Consider the following 13,023-nt stretch of genomic DNA (forward strand, 5'->3'; position numbering starts at 1 on the left):
AGGGTACTTGTGACACAGGTTGCCCCAACAGAGAACAACAGCTGGGGGTGGAGGGGGGGTCTCAGGAGGAACAGCTGTGGATCTGTTGCCACTGTACCACAACATCCAGCAAGGACGGTCTGATGCTCTGAAATTGAAATTTGAAATACTTTATTGTCACTTGTACAACTTGTATACAGTGAGATTACACAAGCACCCCCCACTCAGCTCTCTTAGTCTTAATTCCCCTCGTTTACTGAAGCACACCCACCAAACCCGAAAGTCAGTTGCCCTGTTGTTGTCTTTTCATTCAGCAGCCTAACAGCCCACGGATAGACACTGTTCTTTACCCTCTTCTGGAGCTTCCAGGCCCAGAGGCAATCTATCTACATTCCTAGTCTGTTAGGGGCATTTGGCCTCTGTGAGAATAGTGTGCTGGACCAGTTGGGTCATCAGCTTGACCCACCAAGGTTCATCTTTCGTTCTTCTGTGCTCCTGCTCTCTGACCGGATAACAGGAAGTGCATCCAGGTGTTCTCTTCCTCCTGCAGGTTGACATCTTCATTATGACAGAGCCCTCTTCTGGGCGCTGGGTCTACTTTGACACGGAGATCACCAACAGCAGCGGGAGGGTCTCCTACAACTTCCCTAAAGAGAAGAGACTGGCGGTGGGTGTCTACCCCATCAAGATGGTGGTCAGGTAAGGCCCAGGGCTTGGGAAGTTCTGGGAAGGGTGTCTGTGTGCCATGGTGAGGGTGGCAGTGCAGAATCCAAAGAAATGCTCAGTGGTTGGAGAGAACACGGTACTTGCTTTTTTCCACCCCCAGGGGCGACCAGAGCACAGCCGTCAGCTACCTCACTGTCCTCCCCCGGGGGATGGAGTGCGTGGTTTTCAGCATTGATGGGTCCTTCGCAGCCAGTGTCTCCATCATGGGCAGTGACCCCAAAGTTCGGGCCGGCGCAGTCGACGTTGTCAGGTGAGGGGCTCCCAGCAAATTATTCGGTGGACAGAATTAATTCATACTTAGGCTGGGTGGAGGCTCAGTTGACCTCGGGAAACCCTAGAGGCTGGACCATGAGAACAGGCCAATGGATCAGGCCAATGACCCACCCCAGTCCAGCATCCTTTTCTTCCAGTAGCCACCCAGAGGCCTCTGGGAAACCATCAAGCAAGACCCAAGCACAAGAGCCCCCGCCCCACCTGCAGTTTCCAACAACTGGAACTCAGAAGCATTGATAGCCTTCTCCATGAATTTGTCTGATAGTCTTTTAAAGCCATCCAAGTTGGTGGCCATCACTGCCTCCTGTGGGAGGGAGTTCCATAGTTTAACTCTGTGCTATGTGAAGGAGTACTTTCTTTTATCTGTCCTGAATCTCCCAATGTTCATTGGACATCCCCAATTTCTAGCATAACAAGAGAAGGAGGAAAACTTTTCCCTACCCTCTTGCTCCATGCCTTGCATAATTTTACAAACTTCTATCATGTTGCTTCTTATTTGTCTTTTCTCCAAATCAAAAAGTCCAAAATGCCGCAACCTTTCTTGATAGTGGAGCCGTTTTTCATTAAGGTTGCCCTTTTCTAAATGAGCACTCTGTGATTTGAGCACCTTCTCTCTCTGTGTGTGTCTCCTGCATACTGCAGACACTGGCAAGACCTGGGCTACCTGATCATCTACATCACAGGGCGCCCAGACATGCAGAAGCAGCGGGTCGTCTCCTGGCTCTCTCAGCACAACTTTCCCCAAGGGATGATCTTCTTCTCGGATGGGCTGGTCCACGACCCCTTGAGGCAGAAGACCATCTTCCTCCGCAACCTGGTGCAAGAGGTAGCTGACAGATGGGTGGGGACTTCCCCTCCTGAGGGTTTTGGGAATGGAGGGAGGGGTGGGGGGGTACAAATGCAATAAGCAAACAAATTTATATATATATATATAGAGAGAGAGAGAGAGAGAGAGAGAGAGAGCGCGAGAGCGCATATATAGCATATATAGATATATTCAAGCAATCCCCCTTGGTATAATGCATTGTTTATTGTTATTTTTTAAATAGACACATTTACTGGCCCTCAAGTATATGCGTTTTGGGGCACTTTTTTGTCGTTGGATAACTTCACTCCAAAATTCAGAGAAGTGAGAGTTTTGTTTCAGTTTGCAAAATTGTTTCAGGAAGTTCAGATCGAATCCACACCCATCCTTAGTTCTGGTTGGGGCTTTGCTGACTGGGCACTGACCTGGTGCAGTTGGCACCAGCGTTGGCTCAGATGAATATCTCCTGCTCAGTCCTGATGCTTCAAACTGCATGCAGGGGCAAATTTTGGACATTATGAACATAGGAACATAACAACATAGGAAGAGCTTGCTGGATCAGGCCAGCGGCCCATCTAGTCCAGCATCTCACAGTGGACAATCAGATGCTTGCAGGAAACCAGCAAGCAGGATCGGAGCTCAAGAACTCTCTCCCCTCCCGTGGTATTCAAAAGCATTGCTACCTCCAGCTGTGGAGGTAGAGCATAGCATGGCTAGCAGCCATTGGTATCCCTCTCCTCCATGAATTTCTCTCTTGTATACCCCTTCTGTCCCTGGAGAGAGTACGGAGAGCGTGTCCATAGCAGCAAACCAGAATCGCTCTGGAGTTGGTGCTTCAATTCCTGAAATAAGTGAGTCAAAGAGGCAACCGGCCAAAATGTGATGAAAAGGGGCTGAAGCTTTGTCATTTCTCCATCCTCTCTTAGTGCCACATCAAGATCTGTGCTGCCTATGGCTCCATGAAAGACATCTCTGTTTACAACGTCCTGGGTCTCTCCCCCTCCCAGATCTACATCGTTGGACGGCCAGCAAAGAAATATCAGGCTCAGTGTCAGGTGACTTTGTTATTTCTTTGTTTAGGGCAGTGGTCCCAGAACCTTTGGGGGCCACCACCCCTTTGGTTCCGCCAATTCATCCCTAGTGCTCCCTGTGCTATATATATTTAAAAGCATCATTTACAATATCGCTTTACATGATCCACTAAGGACAATAATAACCCAATGAATGAATGAGTCAATTTCGGTGACTGACCAGGATGAGTACCCCAATAAAATTCAAAACAGTTGCACTTCATTGCACATTTATTCAAAAGTATTTTTCAGAATAGCAGTTTGTGCAACCCACCGTGCAAAGTAATAATGCACAATTCAAAGCAATAAGAATTAATTGCACATTTATTCAAAATCCAAATGAAACTAGTTACAGGTAGGTAGCTGTGTTGTCTGCTGTAGTCAAAACAAAATAAAAAAATTCCTTCCAGTAGCACCTTAGAGACCAACTAAGTTTGTTATTGGTATGAGCTTTTGTGTGCATGCACACTTCTTCAGATGCTGTTTAGTTTAATGGAGTAAGCAAACTGGATGAAATTGATCCAGTGCCCCTCTACTATCTGCTTGCCTCTTCGCCACCCCCCTAGGGAATCCTGCTGCCCCCCAGGGGGTGGTACCCACTGATCTAGCTGAAAGGCAAGGCAAGGAAATCTCACAGAATCAAAGAATCAAGGAGTTGGAAGGGGTCCCTAGAGTCATCTAGTTCAACCTACTGCATTGCAGGAATCATCATCAATCTGCTTTAACTACACTGCAGCCCTATTTGTTATTGTTGTTGTATAACTGTAAGATTATTGCATAATTTTAGAAGGCAGCATGGCTGTGAAGAAGGGTGGGACCCTACATTTCTGCATTTGCCTCTCCAGTTACTGACTGAGTGCATGTGAGAGTTGACTCTTTGCGAGGGGCAAGTTCAAAGGGTGAAAAGGACAGTTGTGAATGGGCTTCTGCTCCCTTGCCCTGGGTGGTTTGGACTTCAGGAAACAGCACCTCAGTCCTCACATTCTTGTAACAATAACAATTTATTATTTATAGCCCGCCCATCTGGCTAGGTTTCCCCAGTGACTCTGGGCGGCTCCCAACAGATTAAAAACAGAATAAAACATCAAAAATTATAAACTTCCCTAAACAGGGCTGCCTTTAGATGTCTTCTAAAAGTCACATAGTTGTTTATTTCCTTGACATCTGATAGGAGGGCATTCCACAGGGCAGGTGCCACCTCCGAGAAGGCCCTCTGCCTGGTTCCCTGTAACCCCACTTCTCACAGTGAGGAAACCACCAGAAGGCCCTCTGAGCCGGACCTCAGTGTCCGGGCAGAATAATGGGGGTGGAGACACTCCTTGAGGTATACTGGGCTGAGGCCGTTTAGGGCTTTAAAGGTCAGCACCAATACTTTGAATTGTGCTTGGAAACGTACTGGGAGCCAATGCAGGTCTTTCAGGACAAGTGTTATGTGGTCTCAGCGGCCGCTCCCAGTCACCAGTCTAACTGCCGCATTCTAGATTAGTTGTAGTTTCTAAGTCACCTTCAAAGGTAGCCCCACATAGAGCGCATTGCAGTAGTCCAAGCGGGAGATAACTAGAGCATGCACCACTCTGGCGAGACAGTCTGTGGGCAGGTAGGGTCTCAGCCTGCATACCAGATGGAGCTGGTAGACAGCTGCGCTTGACACAGAATTGACCTGTGCCTCAATGGACAGCTGTGAGTCCAAAATGACTCCAAGGCTGTGCACCTGGTCCTTGCTCCATTCAGGACCAGGGAGTCCTCCATACCTGCCTGCCCCCTGTCCCCCCCCAAACAGTATTTCTGTTTTGTCAGGATTCAGCCTCAATCTGTTAGCCAATCTGACCGCCTCCAGGCACTCACACAGGACCTTCACTGCCTTCACTGGTTCTGATTTAAAAGAGATGTAGAGCTGGGTATCATCCGCATACTGATGAACACCCAGCCTGAACCCCCTGATGATCTCTCCCAGAGGCTTCATGTAGATGTTAGAAAGCATGGGGGAGGGGACAGAACCCTGAGGCACCCCACAAGTGAGAGCCCAGGGGTTTGAACACTCATCCCCCAACACCACTTTCTGGACACGGTCCAGTAGGAAGGAGCAGAACCACTGTATAACAGTGCCCCCAACTCCCAGCCCCTCTAGAATCATCATAGAATTGTAGAATTGGAAGGTACCCCAAGGGTCTAGTCCAACTGCCTTCAATGCTGCCGATTTCTGTCCTTCTCCATTTTCTCTTCCCTCCAGTTCCTGAGCGAAGGCTACGCGGCCCACCTGGCCTCGCTGGAGTCCAGCCTGCGCTCCCGCCCCAAGAAGAACAACTCGCGCATGATCCTGCGCAAGGGCAGCTTTGGCCTCCACTCGCAGCCGGACTTCCTGCGCAAGCGGAACCACCTCCGGCGGACTCTCTCTGTCCAGCAGCCTGACCCGCCTTCCCTGACCCCCAAGCCGGAACGGGCCCAGAGCCAGCCCGAGTCGGACAAGGACCATGACCGGCCCCTGCCCCCCATTGCGTGGGGCAGAGGGGGGATCCCCAAGTTCGAGTCTGCCCCATAGCGGGCATCAGGGAGGGTGCCGTCGTGGCTCCTGTGTCCTGTGATGAGCGTGTTGGGTTCCGGCGCTTTGAGAGCCGCCTGGGCGGCTCTGGGATCCAAATTGGGCGGGGAAGGGCCGGGGGGGGGCTCCCCCAAGCTCCAATGGTGTCTGTCTTCCGAAGGGACACCCCTGCGTGCTCCCCTATTTGTGTATCTGCTGACGAAATGTGGAGAGCAGAGAAAACGGGGCATGCCTGCTGCGGTTTCTGGAGGTTGGTGCATTGGGCGGGCAAATGAGCTGTACATGTATACTACATTTTGAAGTGTGCAATAAGGGGTCCGGCTCATACCACAGAGCAGGGGCGGGGACCCCAAGCAGCACCTAAACCTGCTTTTCAAATAAAAAAGTGCAGGTTGGTTTCCAAGCCCCATGGCTGCACCGACAGTGGAGACAACTCTCTCGGGGATGGAAGGAACCCATCCAAGCACATAGGTGGTCAGCAGGCAGCTTTGCAGAGAGACTCTCTGAAGTGCCTGAAAGGTCTTTTCCGTTCCAGCGGCCCATTGATATAGCCGGCCTCAGATTTCCATGTTTCTAAAGAGATGGAAAACGGACAGGGACATCAGCAAAGAAGGAGGCGAACGTGGCTTCTCTCCGGAAACATTTACGAAAGGAAAGTTCCCTGGAGAAGAGGAAGGCAAAGGTGGCATCTGCTGCTTGAAGGGCTGCCTGGCTTTTTTCCAGCTGTGGGGCCTGCTTTCTCCTGCCACACGGTTGGGCGTGTTGGTGGCTTGTGGTTTTGTGGACAATAAACCCCACACTGGAGCGGTCCATTTGATGAACCAAATATCGTTAGGAGTGTGTTATGTGCCCCTTCTTCTTCTTCTCTCCTTCGCCCCCATTGGGATCTCCAAAGCACCCCTCAGTGCTGCTGCCACCCTGTGTGTGTCGAAATTGTGCGCGCTGCCGTTGTGTCTTGTGGAACGTGGTCGGTTGTGGCAAGTGTTTCCAAGTGAAAGGGGTGGGTGGGAAGTGCATGTGTCACCTGTTCAGTGTTCAGTGTGGATTTCAAACGGAAAAGGCAAGGACTTGCTCACACCTGCGCTTCCAGGTCTGATGTCCTAAACACACACACACACACCACAACCATACACGCCAACACCGCCAACACGCACACACCATACCCAACACACTCACATTCTCTTTCCCAGCTCTTGGGTGCAAACCCATGGCTTTTTGGGGGGATAGGGGAGCTCCATGGCAGCTGAGTAGTCCAGTTTCACTAAGTCAAGGTGTGGAAAGAGAGAAATATTTACATAGGGGAACAGGAAGGGGTGCCAAATGGCGTGCCCTGTGTGTGCAGTGTATATTATCCCATGGGGGCCTTTTGCACGACTTTCACTGCTGACGTTGCATAGCACAGGTTCACATTTTCGCACTTGACCTGTTTTGTTTGCTGTCCTGTCAGAAAGAAAGTGGGGAGGGGGACTTGTATTCATCACCCAGATCTTGAGCTTTCATTCTCAAGAGGCGCTCAGGCGATGGTTAGGTCTGCTGGTCCTGAGGGGTGAGAGAGCTGGGCTTCCCTCCTCAGCTCCTGAACCTTCTCTCTGTGGAGTTTGTTTCAAAAGTCTTAGAAAGCGAGGTCACCCAAAACACTTTCAACTTCCTCTTTAAAAAAAATCCCTCCTACTGATGTGATACCATGATTTGGAGTGAGTCAGCGGTGGTCTCGTAACTTGGAAGGTACTGCAGACCCATTTCAAAGCTTTTAGTGCTCCAGGCTGAAAAACTCCAGGGGTAGGGTTGTGTTTCTGTGAAAGTTTTTGACTAATAGTTGCTCCAGTGGGAAAGCAGCATCCCTGAACCAGTTTCAAACTGGCTGGAATCATAGGATTGCTGAGTTAGAAGTCATCTGGTGCAACCCCCTGCAGCAACACTGCAGTGGTGTCTCCTTCAGATCCCAACCCTGAGCTTGGAGCTGGGGACAGATTGTCCAGTGATTATCTCAAAGGACCGCATTTCAAACTCTGAACTGCTTGAACTTTGGGTTGCAAAATGCAGCATCAGCAGCTTCTTAGGACACAGTTGATGACTATAGAGAAGTTCCCTCCATGCCTATTGAACTTCTGCCATGAAAGGCAGAGGGGTGAGATCACCTAAGCAAATGGAAGCCAGTCTGGACAGTCAAACACAGCTGTAGTTCTTGATAAAACTCAGGCTGGGTGATGAAGTTGCAAGCACCAGAAGATTATGGCCCCTCCAATGCTTTCAAGAGCTGGTGTGCCAAGGAATGGTGGTCTTGGGGTGGCAAGGCTCTTCCTAGCCCTGACTCTGAGGATTCTTGTCCTGCCACAGATGTGAAGTCCTGGGTGTCCTCTTTGTGCAAAGAGACAGGAGGGTTTCAGGGGGCGTTTTGAAGTCTTACAGTCTGCATCTATGTACAACTCTGAATTTCTTACATGGACAATCAACACGGGAGGAGGGAATAAAGACTCGTGTCCTCCCCCCAGAAGCGGTGTACATTTTGGTGTGGAATTGTGTGTTTTTCTATTATATATATAAAAAATAATCCTCTGACAAATGGAGTCCTGTCAAATGAACACCTTCTCTGCCTTTTTGGTATCTGTACTTGGAAAGGGTCCTTTTCTCACTCTCTGTCCTTCCTGCTGAATTTCTGCAACCCTCTCAGCACACGGATCAAATAAAACCACTCTACCTTCTCACTCAGGACTGTGTGGCTCTTGCTGGTTTGCAGTTCTTTGTTGTCAGACTGTGTGTGTGTGTCAAGGTATGATCTGCTCCTCTTGTGGGAATGTTGAGGATAGTAGGAAAGGATATATTGAATAAGTATTATCTTTCCTTCGCTCACGCTAGTGAGTGATGTAGCAGAGCAGATTCCCCTCAATATAGCAGGAAGCCAGTTTGCAGATTCGTTTGAATCTCTTTGGTTAAGTAACCCAATCTGGCTTGCCCAGATGAATTATTCCTGGTGTCCCCTTTTATCCCTCTTAAAAGAATAAAGGCATAAAGTAACCAGAAGTTTACTCACATTTCAGTTCACGATTTGATCCCTGAAAGGCAGACTTTAACTAGCAGTTACGTGACAAACTGTGAGTTCATCAGTTCATCTCATATGGAGATTGAGCTCAGGTCCTGCTGGCTGAGAGCCAGCAGACAGCAAAATTACATTAAGAGAACAAAATGGCTGCAGGAGAGCAGCATGGCAGCAAGAGAACAGCAAGAGAAAGCCAATAGAGAGAAAATGGCTGTGTGACTTAGTTCTTTTATGGAGTCAGCCAGGGCCACGTCCATCTCCCAGATCACATGCAGGGAGAGGATGCTCCAGACCAGTGGAAGAGGAAGTTACACTGACTGGAGTAACACCCCCCTGCCTGTGCCCCCTCTAGGGAAATAAGGAATGTTGTACTTGACTGTTCCAATGGATTACATCCCGGTAAAGAAATCCTCCAGGCATTATTAATCTATGGAGCTCTTTCCCCATGGGAGGCTGTGATGGCAGCCAACTTGGATGGCTTTAAAAGATGATTGAGAAAATGAATGGAGGAGAAAGTTGCTCTTGTGATCAGGTCCTGCTTGCGGGTTTCCTATTGGGGGCATATGGTTGGCCACTGTGAGAACAGGATGCTGGGATAGATGAGCCATTGGCTTGATGTTAAGCTCAGCACCTTAGGATGAGCCATTGGCCTGATGTTAAGCTCAGCACCTGGTTAGAACCTCATTTACTGTCAGGGCTGTTGGCCTCAGTTTTCCAAGCTCCCTCCTTCCTGAAAATGTGTGTTTGAGAACAGAGGTCTGCCCTACACTTCCACAGTGAGGACACTAACTCACTGGTTTCCAACCCGTTTGGGGCCTCTGCCCCCTTGGCTCCATTAACCTCATACCCAACACCCCCTCCCCACCCCTCCAAAAAGCATAATTCAGAATAGCTGTTTGCATGACCCCACCAAGTAAGATAATACCACACTGGAATTCAAAACTAGGACAATTAATTGTGCTTTTATTCAAAGTCCAATTTAAGTTAAAACAAGTCAACAAAATGGATGAACTCAATCCAGGTTTGGTAAAGCTGCTTGGAAATAGATGGTTCTTTATGTGAACAAAAGAACCCTCAAATAGTGTAAATTATATCATTCCAGCAGCTAAGAAAGGGGCACTTGCTGACTTCAGGGACCACTTTCTGGGAGAGCCCTTCCCAGAAGGCAGGTTGTCTGCTTGATGGGCAGAGAATCCCTTGGATGAAAAGTCTGTTCAGCAATGAAGGGGCCGGAATTCGAGGTGGGGAAAGAGAGAGAGGAGGCCCATTGAAGTGGCAAAGGGCTTGCTGAGATTCAGGCTGCGTTTTCCTCATGAGGTCTATGCGCTGGTGGTAGTGGCAGGAATGGCTGTGGTATTCATAACACTATCTAGATATGACACAAGATCCTTGGCCCACTGAGCATTTGAGTCAGCACAGGCTGACTTCCCACTATTGAATATAAACCTGTCAGGGAAAGAAACAGACACCATTAATGTGTCACTGAGTATGCTCTTTGAATTGTCCGTTTGTGTGAGGACCCCTCTTCTCTTGAATCTGGAGAAACAAGCGGGGAGTTTGCCTCCCACGTTAAAAGGCCCCAAGCCCACCCTTAACAGGGTGTAGAGAAGAGGAAGAAATTTCTCCTATTCACAATGTAATAAGAGCCCCACAAAATTCCCAACCAAAACGCCCACTGAATTGCACCTCTCCTTCAAAATGTGCACCACTCTGAATTTTGCAATCCAGTTCCCCCACCAAACCATACACACAAATATGTCTGTGTTAATGGTGATAATGTACAAAAGTGCAACCTATTGCTTGCATAAATGCATGGATTATGAGTAATATACAACATTTGTCTACAAATTTTCATGCAATATATATATATATATTGCATGAATATATGAATATATATATATATATAGATAGATATAGATATAGATATAGATATAGATATAGATATAGATATAGATATAGATATAGATATAGATATAGATAAAGATATATAGATGCGTACCTCTGAAAAATTGACTGACCTGAACTTAAGACTCAGAAGCTGAATTGGAGAGAACCCATCTTGGCTCCCTGGTGACAATTCCTCTGTATCTCTCAGACCTACTCATGATTTTTTCAGTGTCTCCCCCAACTCAAAATAGCCCCCCCCCAAATGCTGGAACCTTTTGTCATCATCTTTCACCCTTCACCCTTTGAACCACGTTCACCCACTGTTCTTTGGGCTCTTGCCCGGCCTCTAAAACTTACACTATGGAAGGCAGAGAACATCTGTTGCTGGTGTAGAAATAATCTTTCACCGTAGCCTTTGGGAACACCTCCTGGGAATTCTGTATGCAGCAGGGAGTTGCTTCTGCCTCAGCTATAAGAGGTGGGGAAAGCAGGTATTGTTATTTATTTACGAAATTCATTAAAAACCAAGTGGCTATCACCAAAGGCATCATCATCCAGTTGACCGGAGGGTTACCCCCATCTTGCCTGTCCATAGAGGCTCATGCATTTAAAAGCAGGAGTGGGGGACTTCAGGCTTGGCTGAATGTGGCCCTTCAGGACTCTCCATCTGGCCCTCAGAACTCTCCCCAGACCATGCTCTCCTCCCTTTACCAGTCCCTGCTCTCCACCTTCTTCAAGTGCCCAACCCTATCCTATCAAGGCCAAGGAGCCTTGTTCTGCCAGTTCTGGTAGGCTTTGAAGTCTACTAGACAAGATCACTGCCACACATTTCTCTGAATAAAGTGTTGCTTTTTAAATTCCCTTTAATAAAAAGTGTGGTGCCCTTTATCCTGTCTGTACCCAATTTCCATTGTGCTGAAAACAAAACAAGTCTTGCTCTTGCGTTTAACTGCTGTGCTACACAGACTCTCTCAAGGTGACTTGTTTTGGAGCACCCCTGAGCCCATCAAACCCAGGTACTGTGATTTGTTGACTAAAATTAGTAAATGTATTAAATGCAAAGTAGCTATCACCAGAGGCACCATCATCCACTTGACTGGACTGCAATCCTCTTCCTTTCTCTATCCCTTATATTTAATAGCAGCAGTTAGGTACCTCCTTCTGAATCTGGTCCTCAGAATTCTCCCTGGGCCTGGCTGATGATTCGTGTGCCAGGATGGAGAAAGGGGAAAAGAATTGGAGGCTGGAGGTGTGGGGGGGGGACCCTGGTTTTCTGTGTGTGGCTGGGATATATTTTGCTGTACGAATCTGAGAGGCACATTCCGTGCTTCCCCTCCTCCCCACTTTCCTTCTGGCCATACTCACTACCTCTGGGTATGTGAACCCCCCAAGAAGGGAATGAGGCTCTTGGTCTGAAAAAAGTTTCCCACTTCTGTTGAAAAGCTGTCATGGGCAACCCAACCACGAGACACAGGGGCCACACTCGGCATGGTGGGCCACAGATGGGTCTGGGCTTGATGGGGCACCATTTCCAAGGAAGGTCTCCTGACGAAGCCCCAGTGAAATGAACAGGATCTCATAGGGATGCCATGGGGGGGGGGGAGAGGGAGAGAAGCATGGTCCTCCTAACGTGTGGGTTCCATGTAGCTGTCATGCCTCAAACTTATTCCTTTCATTTCTAAGATTTTTTACCCTATCCCTTCACCATAAGGTCCTGGGGTGGGTGACAACTGTTATAAATGCAAATATAAATACTGTTATAAATACTGTTGGAAGAACTTCCTTTTCCTCCCCCCTCCACCTGCTGCATGGATGTGTCTATGTATTTTCTTTCCCACTATCTAAGATGTTTCCATCTTGGGTTAATGCATTGCATCAAGGGGGCGTGCTCAACCAAAAACACCTCCCCATTAAGCACGGCACTGGGCCACCTCTCCAACAAACTGGTTGGCACATCCCTGAGATGGCCCACCCTAGTGATGGCCACCAACTTGTATGGCTTTAAAAGAGGATTAGGTTAATCCATGGAGGACAGAGCTATTGATGGTTAATAGCCAGGGTGGCTATGATCTGCCTCTGCAGTTGGAGGCAGTAATCAGTTGCTAGAAACCACAGGAGGGAAGAGTTGCTTTTGTGGGTTACCCATTGTGGCATCTGGTTGGCCACTGTGAGAACAGGGTTCAGGACCGCATGGCTCTTCTTGCATTCTTATGTCCTTATTCCAGCTAATGTTCAACCACAGGTCAATCAATGCCATGGAACAAGAACTGACAACTCCAGTAGGTTTCCAGGTCAGCTGAAGAGGGTCACAGCAGACAATGCTCTCCATGAAACTTTTTAATTCTTTTTAGATGAAGAGACTGATGCCCCTCACCATGTCTCCCCATTTCAAAGTGCTTTATCCCAAAAGAACAAGCTCCTGTACTACACCCACAAGTGTGCCTCATCTTAGAGCACCCCCAAGCCCATCAAGGACCAAGAAAAGGCACCACAAGCCCCTGTGAGTGTCCCAAATCTCCTAGGAGAATCATGTGGAAAGAGATTAGAATTGACTTACCTGGGGCAGCAGTGACCAGGGAGAACACGGCCACAACAAGGAGAGCAGCTATGGAAGCCAGAGCGATCTTCATGTTGTCTAGTGACGAGGAGCAGATTTGAGGACAGACCAAAAGGCTTTCTCAGCTGCTCAGTACCTAATGCTCCTCCA

General features: G+C 48.4%; 1 protein-coding gene and 1 long non-coding RNA gene across 5 annotated transcripts in view; one reads left to right on the plus strand and one right to left on the minus strand.

Moving 5' to 3' along the window:
- The window catches only part of PITPNM3 (PITPNM family member 3), a 68,379-nt gene extending 60,282 nt beyond the window's left edge, over nucleotides 1–8,097 (plus strand). For all 4 annotated transcript variants that reach the window (XM_083479194.1, XM_083479195.1, XM_083479196.1 and 1 more), the window contains 5 exons: nucleotides 530–678; nucleotides 806–955; nucleotides 1,621–1,804; nucleotides 2,710–2,838; nucleotides 5,084–8,097. In XM_083479194.1, coding sequence (XP_083335320.1) covers nucleotides 530–678; nucleotides 806–955; nucleotides 1,621–1,804; nucleotides 2,710–2,838; nucleotides 5,084–5,392 — 921 coding nt within the window. In that variant the 3' untranslated portion in view covers nucleotides 5,393–8,097. The remainder of the gene's footprint in view (nucleotides 1–529; nucleotides 679–805; nucleotides 956–1,620; nucleotides 1,805–2,709; nucleotides 2,839–5,083) is intronic.
- LOC310695326 lies at nucleotides 3,067–13,009 on the minus strand. The gene is made up of 4 exons (XR_014520000.1): nucleotides 12,874–13,009; nucleotides 10,674–10,785; nucleotides 9,099–9,875; nucleotides 3,067–9,060 (listed from the first exon to the last, which is right to left on the minus strand). It is a non-coding gene; the product is annotated as an uncharacterized lncRNA (long non-coding RNA).
- Between the last annotated feature and the right edge of the window lie 14 nt (nucleotides 13,010–13,023).

The sequence above is a fragment of the Podarcis liolepis genome, assembly GCF_965112155.1.
Source record: "Podarcis liolepis genome assembly, chromosome: 16".
NCBI lineage: Eukaryota > Metazoa > Chordata > Lepidosauria > Squamata > Lacertidae > Podarcis > Podarcis liolepis.